Source organism: Pogoniulus pusillus, chromosome Z (genome assembly GCF_015220805.1).
Source record: "Pogoniulus pusillus isolate bPogPus1 chromosome Z, bPogPus1.pri, whole genome shotgun sequence".
In the NCBI taxonomy this organism is placed as follows: Eukaryota; Metazoa; Chordata; class Aves; order Piciformes; family Lybiidae; genus Pogoniulus; species Pogoniulus pusillus.
Genome location: NC_087309.1, coordinates 13,162,213 through 13,178,997, shown reverse-complemented (window position 1 = coordinate 13,178,997; position 16,785 = coordinate 13,162,213). Strand labels below are relative to the sequence as shown.

Here is a 16,785-nt window from a genome sequence, read left to right as displayed (position 1 = left end):
TTGTTTAGCATTGGCTGCTATTTGTCTTAGGCATGGAGGAAAGTTTCTAATCTGCTGTTATGGGTTTTTTATGCTTGTAATGGTTTGAATCAGAACTAAATTGATCAAACCAAGCCAGTGGGTTAACCTATTTCCCTAAAACACAAATGGGGGAAAAGTAACATACACAAATTCAGGATTAAGACAAAACAAATTATTTAAGAATAGAATTCACTGGTTAAAGATGTCAGGTAAGCATAGTACAAAATGCACAATTACTTTAGCTGATTTGCAGAGAAAACACAGTGCAAAGCAACAGCAAGCAGAAGCAAGCAAACTGAAAGCCCAAGCCAGAAATCTACTTGTCCCACTGCCATCCCAGTGGAAAAGACCAACACCCAAGAACCTGGAACCTAAAAGCAGCATCCAAAACAGGAAGCCTCCAGTGTTGCAATCTGAACTTTCAGCCCCTCAATACTTAGCTCCTGTTAGCACTTTTTATTTTTGCAGCTGACATGACTGCAGTGTGATATGAATAACAGAAGCAGGTTCAGCTCAACCCATGACAGAGCTGCTCATAAATAACTTGGTAGCAGTAAGGTAGACAGGTAAGTAGGTGGCTCAAGGATATTGCTGTCAGTTTGAGGACTCTTGTCTTCATGAGGTGATTATGTTTCTTCCTCAAGAGCAGAACTCCTATCTGGAGGTCTTGTTTCTAGCACATGGTGGATTTCTTCTTGATGCATTTTGAAAGTGTGAGTAGAGTTGTGCCAACCATTGAACTGTTTGCTGTCGAGGAACCAAGGACAAGAAACACTCCACGCTGATTTCAGGGATCAGGCTTTCACTTTTCACCTAAAGAACCACTCATGCACTCTGTACAGATTACAGTGATTTGTGCTGAGGTTTGTGTAGAAGCTATCTTGAAGTTTTGTTTTTAGGAAGAGGATGGTTAAGCTTCATTTCCTTCATTTTGGAAATGTGTAGTATCTTCTCACCTTTCTTTCCCAGCTGCTTTGACATGTTAGATGTGCATTCCTTTGTGAGTAATGACAGCACATGGTCTGAGAGCAATAATATTGTGCCCCAATGTTATCTTCCCTTGATGCTTAATTTTCATCTGAGATGGGAACACTTTGATGGGAGTTGCTGGAGTTGCTATCCCATGTGTTAGTAGCTTGAGATTTTCAAGACTGAGATATACACAAGCTATTGTTTGGTATACAGAAATAGGAAATTGTCTTCTCTGACAAGTCAGTGATTTGTCAAACTAAAGCTTGGTGCAGAGTTCTGTCAATTTCTTGCTCTTTTTCTTCATCCCTCTCCCCGTACCCTTCTTCCATGCTCCTTCTCTCCCTGCCTCCTGTTTCCATATCCTTTCTTCTGGTTGTCTCCTCTCTTTGCTGCATGTGGTTTACTTCTGTTTTCTAGGCTGGTGGAGTGCTCTCTTCTCTCCTTTTCCTCTACTAAAACTCATCATTAAACAATCCATGAGTTTTAGTAGTCTAAAAAAGCCAGCCTGGGATCAGTGAGTGTGCAGGTGGCACCAAGCTGAGTGGTGCTGTCCCTATGTTAGAGGGACAGGATGTCATCCAGAAGATGGACAAGCTGGAGAGATGGGCCTAGGTCATCCTCATGAGATTCAACAAGACCACGTCCAGGGTCCTGCACCTGGGTCAGAACAATTCTCATTCTCAATACAGCTTGGGAGGGATGAGGTGATAAAAAAGCAGCCCTGCAGAACAGGACTAGTGAGTGCTGGTGGATGAGAAGCTTGACGTGAGCCAGCAGTGCACACTCACAGCCCAGAAAGTAAGTTGCATCCTGTGCTGCATCAAAAGTGGTGTGGCCATCAGGTTGAGAGGAGTGATTTTGCCTCCACTCTGGTGAGGTCTCACCTGGAGTACTACGTTCAGCTCAACACAAGGACCACATGGACCTGATGGAGCAGCTCCAGAGGAGGGCCATAAAGATGATTAGGAGACTGGAGCACCTCTCCTGCAAGGACAGGCTGAGGGGGCTGAGCTTGTTCAGCCTGGAGGGGACTCCAGAGATACTTGACAATGGCCTTGCAAACCTAAAGGTGACCTACAAGAAGGCTGGAAAGGGACTGTTTACAAAGGCCTGGAGTGATAGGATGAGGAGCAGTGGTTTTAAATTAGACTAGATTTAGACTGGATATTAGGAGAAAGTTTTTTACCATGGGGGTAGTGCAAATCAGCAACAGGTTGCCAAGGAGGTGGTTGAGGCCTCACTCTTGAACATGTTCAAAGTTAGGCTCAAAAGGGCTCAGGACAGCCTGATCTAATGGAGGATGTCCCTGCTTCCTGTAGGGGGCATTGGGCTAGATGACCTTTGGATGTCCTTCCCAGCCCAAACCATTTTGTGACAGTCCTGTGCTCAGGGCCGTGTAAGCTTTGCATGGTGGATCCTTGTGGGCTTCTGATGCACTTGAGTGTATCTTCATCTTGCCAGCACAGCTGGCTCAGATGCATTGTCCAAGTGGTGGCCTGTGACCCTTGCTGCTATGGACCAGAGATGCAGCATTCATCATATCTCAGACTCTAATCTGCTAGTGTTCAACTGTATGGACTTGAGTTTTTCTGGGTTGTTAAGGTCTGTAAACAAGAAAAAAGGAAATGTTATTCCTGTGAATAGAAAAGAAATAACCTTTTTATAATCCATGGAAACCACATATATTCAACATTATACCAATTTAATGTGGGGCTCAACTGAAAAGAAAACCAACAGAATTTTATCCGTGGATGTACTTGGTCAGAGCTGCTTTGTTCTAAGCAAATGTATTTATGCTACTTTGTGGGAGCTGGAGGGGAGTGACCTACCTTTGGAGGTCTGTGAGATACCAGGCATGCCACTTAAACTTGAGGTGTGGCTATGCCTGTGCGCAGCTTCACAAGTGTTTGAAAGCATGGATTCCATGGACCCTGCCCATACTGAGGTGTATCCAAGCAACTGCACTGTTTTGTAAACCTTTTATGTCTGAGAAGGTAGGAAGGAGCAGCCTGGTTGTAGGTCTGGTGGACTGTTATTTCCCAGATAGGGAGAGAAGACTGAACAGGATTTTTTTTTCTCCTTGGAGTAGTCCACAGGTTTTTTTTCTGCCTACTTTTCCTTTCTCTGTAGAATTGAAGTGGCAACAGAGTATGGGGACTAAACCCATAAGAAGCCAAGCTACTTACCAAGGACAGTTGTTGCTTATTTAAGTACCAATCTGATGGTGATTTTTTTTAGGACAATAATGTATCACAGTATCACAGTATCATCAGGGTTGGAAGAGACCTCACAGATCATCAAGTCCAACCCTTTACCACAGAGCTCAAGGCTAGACCATGGCACCAAGTGCCACGTCCAACCTTGCCTTGAAGTGCCCCAGGGACGGCGACTCCACCACCTCCCCGGGCAGCCCATTCCAGTGTCCAATGACTCTCTCAGTGAAGAACTTTCTCCTCACCTCCAGCCTAAATCTCCCCTGGCGTAGCCTGAGGCTGTGTCCTCTTGTTCTGTGTTTTTTTCAGAACTATTGTGCTAATTTGAAGCAGGCCAGAATGTTTTGGTGAGAAGAACTAGATTGCAGGCTGTGAAAGGAAAACAGTGGTGATGTCTACTTCCCTCACAGGCTTGCTGAGATGTATAGGAACAAGAAATAAAAACATTAGATAACCACTCTTGCTTGGGCTGCTGGCTGAGCTGCATCTCTCTAACCTCACCCTCCATTTCGAACTAATCCACTTTGCTTCCTAACTTTTGGCCAAACCTCCATTCTTCCTTGGGACTGGATTAAGGTTGAGAGGGGTAGGGGGAAGGTGAAGGGGTGGTTGAGAGCCCCTCCTGCAGACTCAGGTTTCTGGGAGGGCTGCTGTGTTTCTGTATTACCTTTTAACCTTGTGTATTTCTGTCTATAACTGTATATACTATAAATATCTGCTTGTATATTGTGCTAGCTGTAAATCTAAGCTTCATTCATATTTCCAGAGCTGGCTGAGTCTAGGCTAGGTGATTTCTAAAGTGTGGGGGGGCAGGGAACACGCAAACCATCTCAACTGTTTTTGTTAAAAGCAAGAATAAGCCCTGCCTAACTCTGTGAGTCTTGTTAATGAGGGCAGGGGAAGGAGGATTTGCTGAATCCTTTGAGCTGTCTCCCTCCTGGAAGTGTATGCCTGGCTGGCTGGTAGCTAGACAGCTGACAGCCAGGACAAAAAGCTCTTGCTTGTTCTCTGTCTTCATATGAAACAGTTATTACCGACACATCAACACTCCTGTAAACTCCACATTGTCAAGTTTGTTCTTGCACATCTTCTGCTATAAACACTGATTCTGAAGGTTTTCATGGAGTTGCTAGTTGTGTGTGTGCTTCTGAGATGCTTGAGAGTTTATGCCTGTAGTTTCCATACTGGATGTGGCTTTGGGCTGCAAGCATGGATATTGAGAAGTAATGACTGTCTTTCCAACACACAGTTTAGCTTTAGGATGAATTTGCTTTCACCTTTGTTTTTTTAACATGGAGAGATTTGTGTGCTGTTGTAGAATTAACTTGTGACTGACTTCATCCTTAGGATGCTGTGAGAAGTCTTGAGTTTTTAACCAGTGTCTATGTGTTTTCATCACTGAGTTAACTTTGTTCTGGAAAAGGGGCAGAAGTAGAAATGTGAAGTGGCTTTTGCTGCTTGGCATGCACAGTTCAGCCTAGAATGAGATACTGCTCTTAACTGAACATTAGTTTATGGGATATTTTGTCTCTAATCCTGACAGTGTGTGTCCTAGTGAAAAACAGTGTCTAACTGCTCTTGCTAAGTAGTGTGTTGATAAGCATTTTGTCTACTTGAGTTAATAAAAGTGTGATTGCTTAATCGTTCCTAGAATTTACAGTGGTATTAACCATCCCAATGTCTTATAAGCAAACTGGTCAGTGAAGAGTTAAGCCTTCAAATAAATTTAATGTTGCACTTATTAGAAGAAGCTTATCTTAAATTTTGAAGCTTGTAGTCTATAAGACTTCATATACTTTTCAAAAAGTATACTTGTGGTTTGTTTTTTTCTAAGCTTTCTTTTTCCATTCCTATTCTTTGCTGCCATTTGTGTTTCATGCAGGCAACTGGAGTTATTTCGGATGGGGAGAGCAGATGAGTACGTAACAGTTCGATTTCTTGCAAGTTTTCTGTTCCTATAGTAATACAGCATGCTCCAGTACAAGGAAAGCAGAAATATTCATGCATATAAAAGATCTGCACCATTGTATTTTCCTTCACTCTCACTGGATCTTCATATTTGCGTGGATGGCTGGCTGCTCATGTTCTCACATTTAGCTTTGTTTTGGCCACAATTTAAATTAGTTGCTTGTGCTTTCTACTGGAATTTGAGAATAAGGTGGTGGAATTGGGCTATAGTTCTTTTCCAGTAAAAGTAATTCTGATTTGCTGCTTCTGTACATCTCCTTCGTTGGTCTTCATATCTGTGGAAGCCTAAATCAGTGTTTGGAGTCACTGAAACCCACAAGGGAATCTGTAGTGAACATTTGGCTAAAATGTAAGGAGATTCTTGAAGTAATCATAGAAATGCCAAGTACTATAAAGATGAACAAATCTGAAAGCAGAAATGTCTAGTGCACACCATCAGGGTTGAAGGGTTGTAGCATATTGAAGCTCAGTGAGACGGTATCATGGTAAAAGTGGTAGGGTTCTGCTTTAGCTCCTGCTTACCAGCCTTGGAAAGATTTTAATTCAGGTACTGCAGCTGTCTGGAATGTCTGGAGCTAAAGCCTGCACCTGAAGGCTGCTGCAATAACTTTTGCAGAGGCTGCAAGGTTTTTGTTGCTTTTTTTTCCCCAGAAAATGTGCATGAAGCTTCTTTTGTTTCTGGAAGTCCTACAGGTTCCAGCAGACAAGGCTTCTGCTCAAGGTGCTTTGCATGGCTTCTAGAGCTTATTATGCCTGCAAAAATTGATAAAGCAGTCTTAAAATGAGGGTGTGTTCCCTGCTGAGGCCTCCTCTGCAGTACTGTGTTCAGTTCTGGATTCCCCAGTTTCCACAAGAACAGGCAGCTTCTTGAGAGGGTACAGCAAATTGCTACACAGATGAATGGGAGAGTAGAACATCTCTCTTATGAAGAAAGGCTGAGAGACTTGGGGCTGCCTAGCCTGAGGAGAAGATTGATGGAGGAGATCTTTATCTCTGCTTATAAATACTTAAAGGGTTGGCATCAGGAGGATGGGGACAGTGTTTTTTTGTTGGTGCCCAGTGACAGGACAAGAGGTAATGGGCACAGACTTGTACATAGCAAATTATATCTAAACATGAGGAGGAACTTTGAAGCTGATACAGCACTGAAACAGGCTCTTAGAGATGGTGAAGTCTCCATTTTTTTGAGTCATTCAGCACCTTCCTGGAAGCAGTCCTGTAACCTGCTCTAAATGAACCTTGGACTTGATGATCTGTGAGGTCTCTTCCAACCCTGATGATACTGTGTGATACTGTGATACTCTGGCAATGGTGCTGGATTACATGATCTGCAGAGGTCCCTTCCAACCTCTGTCATTCTGTGACATACTCCATTGCTGGGGGAGAGCATGATTAAAATAGATATAATTACATTTACCGCTGGCTTCAGGTTTGAGGTTCTGCCTGATTTGTGTGGCAGAATGGAATTCAGGAGAGGACACTTAGGGAAGCCAAGTGATTTAACATCTAACGTCCAGCTAATGTGACAGTACATTGTACACATAGACCTGTTCTGCATTTTAGAAGTGTTCTACCAGTGACTTCCCAGTCTCTCCTCTTGAGTTTTATTCTTCTTCTCCTCCTGTCTTTGATCAAGCTGTAAATTCTTCAGACATCCACAATGTTGGCCAGTTTTCTCACACTGTGTGTGTAGATTGTTTTGGGTTGTATTCAGAGGTATCACAGTATCACCAAGGTTGGAAGAGACCTCACAGATCATCAAGTCCAACCCTTTACCACAGAGCTCAAGGCTAGACCATGGCACCAAGTGCCACGTCCAATCCTGCCTTGAACAGCTCCAGGGACGGCGACTCCACCACCTCCCCGGGCAGCCCATTCCAGTGTCCAATGACTCTCTCAGTGAAGAACTTTCTCCTCACCTCCAGCCTAAATTTCCCCTGGCACAGACTGAGGCTGTGTCCTCTCGTTCTGGTGCTGGCCACCTGAGAGAAGAGAGCAACCTCCTCCTGGCCACAACCACCCCTCAGGTAGTTGTAGACAGCAATGAGGTCACCCCTGAGCCTCCTCTTCTCCAGGCTAAACACCCCCAGCTCCCTCAGCCTCTCCTCGTAGGGCTGTGCTCAAGGCCTCTCCCCAGCCTCGTCGCCCTTCTCTGGACACGCTCAAGCATCTCAATGTCCTTCCTAAACTGGGGGGCCCAGAACTGAACACAGTACTCAAGGTGTGGTCTAACCAGTGCAGAGTAGAGGGGCAAAATGACCTCCCTGCTCCTGCTGACCACACCATTCCTGATGCAGGCCAGGATGCCACTGGCTCTCTTGGCCACCTGGGCACACTGCTGGCTCATGTTCAGGTGGGTATCAATCAGCACCCCCGGATCCCTCTCTGTCTGGCTGCTCTCCAGCCACTCTGACCCCAGCCAGTATCTCTGCATGGGGTTGTTGTGGCCAAAGTGCAGCACCCTGCACTTGGAGGTGTGAAAGGATAACTGAGAATTATGCTTTTTTTCCCCCTTTACTATCAAAACAAAGGTTAGTGTGTTAAATAGCTTTGTTTTGTTCACACACCCCCCCCCCCTTTTTTTTTTTTTTTTTGGTTTGTGAGGGAAATAGAGTGCTGAGGCATTGGTCAGTCAGAAATGCAGGAAGGCCACGCAGAGGATATTTTTCCTGTTTATCTGGAGTGTTCATGTGTGCTGCTTTTGTTTTGGAAAGTACTTGTATTCACGGAGTGCCATGTATTCCCTCCCTGCCTCCCTCTACTTCATCCTTCTCTTGCTGCTGTCTTTGAAATCGTGTTAGTATCCTAATAGGCAGGCTTAGGCCAGTATTGATGTTTCCAGGTGATCTCCATTGACTTGATGTAATGAAAAATATGCATACAACAGCAATGGGGAAGTACCAGATACAGTGTGTTGGTAGCTGGAAGACATTTTACTGGTGAGAGCTTCTGGTGAGAAGAGTGTTGTAGCTGAAAGCCTTGCTAGTATGGGAGAAGGTGCTTTAGAACAGGGAGGGATATTTCATGCTGATTTCCCTTTTGGAAAGGGAAAGACTTCAAGAATTAGACTCAAGCTAGCCTTTCCATTTCAGGCTGTCAGTCCAGTTCTTGAGTGTTTCAGCAGCAGGAAGTGTCTTCAAGTATGGAAAATCAAAGTTGTGAAAACTCTTAAACAGAAGACTGAATATTGCTAACTTGCACATTTCTGATTTATTATGGTGAGTGCCATATAATGGACTAAAGACCTGCAGTGTGGTACAGACCTGCAGTGTGGTACTTATGTTTTTTGGCATGGAGTTCTATAGAAGAGACTCACAAAATGCCCTTTAGGATTATTGAGTCCTTGTCAAAGTAGTGTGCATTTTGGTCTTAAGATTTGAGAGTATGTCCATGATTTTTCAGAAGTGACTCATGGTTTGGTAGAGGATGCAGCATTGGGGTTTGCACCTTAAGGAAAGAAGTTGTTGGTTGCTATGGTGAAAGAGGAATTTAAATGGATGGGAGGGGTGGGGAAGGTGAGTAGCGAAAGGCTGGGCCTGGATCTAGCAGAGTTCTTTTCTGAACTTGGTTGGGAAGCCATTTCTTCAGTCAGTACTACACTTTCTTCTCTTCTACTTTTATGTAAAACAGACAAAAGCTTATTTTGGAGAAGCAGCAGAGATCTGTGGATGCAGAATCTCATAGGAAACACTTTCCTCCCAACACCCTAAAAAGCAGGAGGCAATTTCAATCAAATGCACCCTTTTGAGAGGAACTCCAGCTCTGCATTGGGACCTTAAACCAACAAAGCACTTCTGAAAGTGGTTTCATTCAGCCACCTGTAATAATTTTGCTGTTAGCTTCTTTCTTGTCCTGAGGCTTGAGGTAAAGAAAATTGCCAGGAGTCAAATGAACTGGTAGAGCTGGTGTGACAGGATTGTGCAAGGTGGTTTTGAGGTCAGCATATTAAGTGCTGTATGTGTTCTGCCCTGCAGCAGTGATCTAATAGCTCCTAGAGGAGGAAGTGGGGAGGAATAATGGGATTTCCCAGGGGCAGTTTTTCAAAGAACCTGTGTGATGTGACTGTTCAATGGATTTTCTTCTTCTGTTGCCCATATGCATGAATATTAAATTATTAAACATGAATGGCATGCTTCTGCCCTGCCCCTTCAGCCTTACCCCTCTACCACCACACAGTGTGTCCAGCAACAAAGAAACAGTTGTCATCCCTTGAGTATCCTTTGGTATATATGAAATGTCTCAGACTGACTTTTAATGTTTATTGTTATGTGTATTGTTAGTAATTAACCAGTCTTCAGAGACTGAGCCTGAGCTACACCTTTCCTTACAGAAGACTCAGTCTATCATCTGTTTGAAGAAGACAGTGCTTGAATTTTACCATGCCGTGTGTGTCATGAGGGATATTTTGCTTGAAACATGGGCTGACTCCTCCTTCTGAAGGATGCTGCATCCCCCAAAGCCTGACTCCTCCTTCTGAAGGATGCTACATCCCCAAAGCTGCCCCTGCAAGTTCTTGTCAGTCTCTTGCTTAAATAAAGTTTAAGTGTCTAGAATCATAGAATCATAGAATCAACCAGGTTGGAAGAGACCTCCAAGATCATCCAGTCCAACCTAGGACCCAGCCCTAGCCAGTCAACTAGACCGTGGCACCAAGTGCCTCATCCAGGCTTTTCTTGAACACCTCCAGGGATGGTGCCTCCACCACCTCCCTGGGCAGCCCATTCCAATGCCAATCACTCTCTCTGTGAAGAACTTCCTCCTAACATCCAGCCTATACTTTCCCTGGTTAACAAATGGGATCATCTCCATGGATAGACATTTCACAGTATGTTTTGTTGCAGAGGTCATGCATGCTGTAAAGCCACATATGGGGCAGGTTTTGGTGGTTTTAATCAGGCTGAGCAATGTTTTCAATTATGAACACTTCTGTGGAATACAATGAGATGCTCATGCAAGTCAGCGTGAGTAAGAGTTTCTGGGGCTGGCTCTTGTTTGAGTCAGTTCCTGGTATTAACATCTGTGCATGGTGCATACATCAGAGAAATGAGGTACATGGTGCATACATTAGAGAAATTATATGTTCCTGCCTCATCCTTGTTTGTGGTAGCTGGAGCATCCTGTAAGCACGTCATCAGGGAGACAATTTGTGTCATGACCTCTAAGAGACTTGTGCATGCTAAACACCAGTAAGAACTGGGAGAAATTCTGGTGCCACCTTTTATAAGCATATGCTGTAAATGTTTGATTAACACTTAAGCTAATCAGCTATTTTTAGGTGTTGCTTAGACACAGTGGCTCATGGGAGATTTTCATTTGGTAACGTAGAGATTAGTTAACAAACCCAGATAGGGCTTTTTGACAGCCTGACTGGGGAGTCTTGAAATCTCTGAACTAATCAGTTGGGCAGTCATTAACCTGGAGGACCTGTGTCCTGGTTTCTAATAACCATAATTGTGTAAGACTTTGGCATGCCTTGATACTAAGTTTAGTCCAGTAGTAGTGGATAACTGGATTCATTGTTTTTTAGACCCAGATTACTGGAGTATTGATTTATATTTGTTATTACACTGTTGCAGTGACATAAGTATTTTTTGTCCCTAAAGCTGTGGATCTCATGTCTTTCGCTGGATCCTGAACTTGCAACTCAGCTGTGCTGCCTGAAGCCCTTGCAAGTGTTTATAATGGTTGTGCAGCTGAAGCTGTAAGAACTTTGATACCATGGTTATTTAGGCTTTTACATTAAATGAGTTACATCTGATGGAAAGAAGAAATTAGTCCAGCAGTGAAGTGAGGCATTAGAAAGCTCTTTGTAAGAGCATTTCTGTCCCAATAAAAGTAATTATTGTGCATTAGATGGTAATAACTAAAGTGGTCAGCAATGATGTTGCTCAGCTGAGTAGTAGAGCTTGGCATCCTTCTGAGGGTGGCATGTGCCTTGTGATTTGCAAGTTGGTCAGCCCTTGCTCCACAGACTGGAAGTCTGGTGCTTCTCAGGGGCATTTGGCACTTTGGCATACTGAGTAATTTTTGCCTTGCACATCTTGAGTGTTTCTCCTAAGCACTGAACTGTAATAAAATTGATGGACACTGCTTTTTAAAATAAAGCTGAACGAAGCAGAATGTGACTGCTATTCAGTTGATTCGAGACTGACAAGAACTCTGCAGCGTCTAAATGACTAAAAAGCAGGAGGCTTAACTTCATTTTTGTTGTGGACAATCAAATTGAGTGTTTTTTACTTAACAGAGTAGAGCTGGGCTTTTTTGAACTGGTTTGTATTTTGCAGACATGGTTTGTTCTGGGGCTGTTTTTCACTCTTCCCTCCGCTTTAGGACACTAATAAAATCTTAGTCAGCTGGAAAGGAATTGAAAAGGTCACAAAAAACAAATTCTACTTTGGATTAAAAAAAAATTAGAAATTGAATTGTAGGTGCATGAAGTGTTCCCTGATACTGCTTTCCACCTGTAAATTCAAAGGATCTGGCACGAAAACAGCCCTTTCACTTTATTGTTCAACCTCACAGTGAAGGGCTGTGTAGGACACCTGCTATTGAGTAATTTACTAGTGGGGGCTTTAATTTGATTGTCCTTTTGAGGCAGGCTTTTGGTGATGGAGAGAGTGAATAATGGCTGATCCTTACTTTGTTTCAAGCATGTAAATCGTGCACTCCACTGGCTTTAGGTGTGTGCATTTCACTTGAAGCTTGTTCAAAGATAACCTTGTATGACTATCTTTGACTGTGCAGGATGCACCAATACTGTCTTTCTCCATCTTTCTCCACTATAATTCTGTATTCTCTTTTTCTGAAGAGTTAGCAATCAGAAATATTTCTGCGTGGAGAGGCACTCCCTGGAAAGGAGAGTTTTCCTTTTGTGGAGTTTTCTGTTAGCACTGACTACTAAATTTAAGCTAAGGCACCTGTGTGTTCTTAATGTAGCAATTTAGCCCTATGAGTAGTAGTACAATTGTTTATAAGCAGAGCTGCTCTCACAGTTGTTCTTATTTTCATTGGTTTCTCTTAAACTAAGGATTTTAATTTTTTTTTTCTCCCCACCCCATGCAAAAAAGGTGATTCCAGAACTTTAGAGTACTGGTTAAAGTTCCTGAGAAGGGACAGCATTACATCCTAAAGGTTGAAAAGTTTCCCCAGTGGAGCTCCATGTTATAAAGGAATGTTTTGAGGTTCTTTTTCCAGCATCTAAATTTTCATTTTAGCAGCAGCAAAGAACCTGGAGTTTTGAGTATTGGGTTTGGTGGTTTGATTTTTTTTTGTTTGTTTTCTTTAAAGACAATTGTCTTCATCTGCTTATGAGGAATGACTAAAGAGAAACAAACCACTGTCGCAGGAAACATGAAAGGAGAGTGTGGAAGAATTTCTTAGCATGTACCTAAGAGAACTGGAAGGTATCTCCAGATGGAAATACATCCACAGCAGAAATAGCATTGTTTGGGTCATTCTTTGAAAACTAAACAGGCTTCCCTGTCCCAGCAAGGGAACTTGAGAGAACTGTGCCCTAAACTGCTTTTGTTTCTTAGCCTTTGAAGATGCTGACAGTACCGTGGATGATCGAGACAGCGACTACCGCAGCGAGACCAGCAACAGCATTCCTCCTCCCTACCACACGACCGCGCAACCCAATGCCTCTGTGCACCAGTTCACGGTGCCATCGCGCCTGCAGCAGCAAGGGGTCTTGAGGGAATCCTGTGCTGACTCCCTGCAGAGTTATGATCTGGATTATCGGGACCATGTGGCCATCAGGTGGGTGCTCTGTTCTGCGTAGCTCTTCTTTCCCTATTGACTATCCACAGCAGAGCCTGAAGGTGTCATGCTAGCAGAGGAGGGCTGCTCAAGTACATGTTTTGTTAACACTGGGGCTTTGCTGTGAGTCCGGGAAAACCCACAAGGCTGTGTGTTAGGTGATATCTGGCACTTCAGTGAATTACCTTTTAAAGATATGCTTGACTCTGAGGTAGTTTTCTCACGGTTGTGTTTGGCCATGCCCTTTGAAAGCCAGATCACTGAGTAGTGAGTTGTTCTGGTGCCATTGCGTGGGTCTGCCTTCCAAGACAGTGAAGCACAGCTTAGCAGAGCTTATCCTTCTGAGAGTTTCTTTCTTGGGCAAATATGTTTTGTACACTGCTGTATTAGCTCCTGTTCTAGTCTGCCAAAACAGTCTATTCAAGAAGAAAGTCTGTAACAGTTTTAGGTTGTTTTTCCTCTATAATCCTGTAGCACTCTTCTATAGTTTTCCTTTGAGCTGTGCGAAAGTTCATTTACTCTCTCTAAATTAGCTTATTTGATCACAAATACCTGGCTTCACAACTGTTGTTGTCTCAAGTATTAAGGATTATAGCAACAACTTGCCAGAATCAGTGCTGTGAACTAGAGCTGGTTGTGCTGGGAACTGTAGGAACTTCACAAAACCATTGCTCCAAATAAAGGATTAAATAAAGTGTAAGAGGAAAGCAGAACTTTGACAGTACTGGTCAGCTTGGTGAGGGTGGGTGTATGGAACATGCCATACTGCCTTTGATGTGGAAGGAAGAGACAGTTGCTTAAACACTGTCACAATTAGAGGTGCAGGATTTTGCATGCATTATAACCGATTTGTTCAGCCTTAGCCCCCTTAATAAGAATGTTCTTGCGTCCTGAAGCCTGAGCCTGTTCTGGTGGTTGTGTGGCTGAGGCTGACTTTTATTCTTTTTGCCTTGTGGTCTTTAATGGTAAAAGTAGACATTTAACAATAACATTTAATGTTGTTACTGTTACTGAGCTAAATTTAAACCAGCAGAGGCAACTGTACCAACTAAATTCAGTTACTGTAGTGCAACGTGTCATTCTTAGTGCTCTTTTCCTAGTCCACTAACTATATAACCAAGTCCTTTTGTTTTCTGGTGCTGTTTTGTACTGCTGGTTTACACTGGTGGAAAGATCTTAGTGAGAGTGTGAGAGGATGAGCTGAAGGTTCTATTTATGGAAGAGCAAAGATGAGCAGTGGTGCTGGGCATGCAGCCTGGGGAAGCCAGTGGTAGCTGGGTGTTCTTGAAGTTGTGTGACTTCTTGGGCTGATTTTTGACAATACAAGGGATCTTTCATGGCTCACCTTGCTTGGAGGCAGGGGATGTGTGTGCTTTCAATGGTGTCTGATGCATAAATGTGTTTGTAAGATGTTCCAAAGAAGCAGTTCTGGTTTGAACTGTTCAAAAATAACATAAATGGATTTTGGTTTTTTTTCTTCTTCTTTCCCCTGAAGGTATAAATGTGAAAAGATCCAGAATAGTAAAGTTAACTTAAAGGCTATGAGCTTTGTAGTCTGCTGTGGTCTAAAATGATTTTTCATTCCAGGATGACAAGTCTGTGACAGTGATTGATTTCCTCTGAGCATCCCTGTTCCCATGTGCATTTTCCACAGGCTTTGAAAGACTTGTAACATTTTTTTTCTACATAGTTAGTCTTAAGACCTACAAAATGCAGAAGAGCTTTCTGAAGAACCTATGTGCAATTTTGGGTTTGGTTGGTTTTTTTTTCTGATCAGAAAGGTGTTCAAGAGCTGGCTGAAAAGCAGCACATGGGTAGATCTTAAATATTTCCCAAACACAGTTGTAGCTGAGCATTGCAAAACCGAATTGTTTGGGTTTTTTGCTCCTACAAGCTCTTGAGTGCTATGGACCAGGCAGACACCTGATGGAATCAGTGTTCCTGTCAGACTGCAGTTGATAATTGCTGAGGAGGAATGACTGCATGCAGGAGGGTATCCTGTACAGATTCAGAGGAACCAGACTAGGTTCTGCTAGAACCTATCATGAACTGGTGGTTGGTTTGTTTGTTGTTTTTTTTTGAGTGGGGAGGGGTTCATGGTTTTCATTTTGGGTTCCCCCCCCCCCCATTCTTTTTTTTTTTTTTCTTTGTGTGTGTTCATCTGTTTGCTTTTCTTAGGACATTTGAGTTTGGCTGGGAAAATTCTGATCCTCTTTATCAGCTGTGCCATGTGATTGTGTTCCTTTTGATAGAAGTGTATGTATTATATGTCTCCTTTTTCCAAGGGTGACAAGCATTATTCTTAATTGCCCATGGACTGTGTTTCGCTGCCAGCAGCCAGTTTGCTGCCTTCAGAACAGCAGACATACTCACCTCAGATTGGTTTGTTTGTTGGTTTGTTCAAGCACTAACTTTTCTTTGCAGTGTTTGTTTTGTGTAACCATGTGTCCTCCATGTCTCCTTGCTCTTGCTCTATTTACTTCCAAGGCGCTATAGTAGCCTAGATTCTACTGTGAGTGTCCGAACTGACCTAGAGTCCACATCTGAGTCTAGTCAAATGACAAGCTGCCAGTGTTCAGTAGAGAGCAGGCGCTCTCTAGATCTGTCTGATAGGTGGGTTGACCTCTTTGCAGCCTGTGTGCCTGTTGCCTTGCTCTTGCTGCTGTGGTCTTGTGATACATTTCAGATGATTCCTGCTGTTTGCCGTGGCTCTGTTTCAGATCAGTGGTAGTTTAATGCCGGGCTAATGTTGTCATCTCTTTCTCCTCTCAGGTGTTGGACTTCTTGCCATTGCTTTATTTCTAGTAAAAGAAATGCTTTGTAGAACACCAAGGGAAACACTTAGGGGAGGGAGCAGCTCAGTTAGAAAGAGAAGTCATTCCTTTTATGCCTACATTAGTCAATTGTTGGTGTAGCATTATAGCTAATGGTGCGTCAGGCATTCACGTAGCTTTCATTGCTGTCAGCGGAGATTGGAAGGGCTTGAACCAGTAACTGTGGTAGCTCTTGGATGCTTTTAAATGTAATTATCTTTAAAAAGAAAATTATTGCAATTAGCACCTTAAAATTGCAAGCAAGAAGTATAGTAATTGTTCTAAACTGTGTACAGCAATGCTCATTTAAAGTAACGAATACCTTTCCCATTAATGTGAGTTAGTGAACACTGGTGGAAGCGAAGCACTAAACCAGCAGTAGTGAGAATGCAATTGCCTATTTCTCTTTCAGTATCCTCTATTGAGCTGCCCCAGGTAACTCTCAAGGTGAAGGCTCTTGTGTTAGCAGTATCCACAATGCCTGTGTTCCCGCTGCCTTTTTCCTGCTCCTCCCCTGATCTTAATGAGGTCAAGGCATGTTTGCCCTTATGCTGCCTAGTTCTCTACAGCCTATCGTAAGAGACAAAGCTGCACTGAACATTTTGGTGTTTGTTTTTTCATTTTTTTAATCTGCTTTTTAATGAATGTTTTCTTACAGACAAAGCCTTCTTGCAACAAGCCTTTGGCCTGTTGAACAATTAGATAGTGATTGATCAGAAGGATTAAGAATTGATCCCACAATCCTAAGGGTTGTTTACTTGGGCTCTTATGAAGCTTCACACCAATGGCAAAACACTAGCTACTTTAATCCATTCTCCTACAAAGCACGTGGATAGATTGCCTGACCTGTTTAAATACGTTATAAATGAGTAGTACAGGTCCTGAAGAGTATTTGAGACTTACTATGGGATAATAATCCATTGCCAGTGTGTTGGTTTACCTTCTTATCTGGCAACAGCACCTAGGATCTTAAGTCTGGGCTGGCAGGAGGCCCCTAAGGGAATTAGCGACAGCGAGACCCCTCCTAGAAAAAGGAGCAC

General features: G+C 43.2%; 1 protein-coding gene across 2 annotated transcripts in view; it reads left to right on the top strand.

The window, feature by feature from the left end:
- The window catches only part of UNC13B (unc-13 homolog B), a 292,568-nt gene that overhangs the window by 87,076 nt on the left and 188,707 nt on the right, over positions 1–16,785 (top strand). For both annotated transcript variants that reach the window (XM_064140891.1, XM_064140890.1), the window contains exon 8: positions 12,710–12,932. In XM_064140891.1, the coding sequence (XP_063996961.1) occupies positions 12,710–12,932 (223 nt within the window). The remainder of the gene's footprint in view (positions 1–12,709; positions 12,933–16,785) is intronic.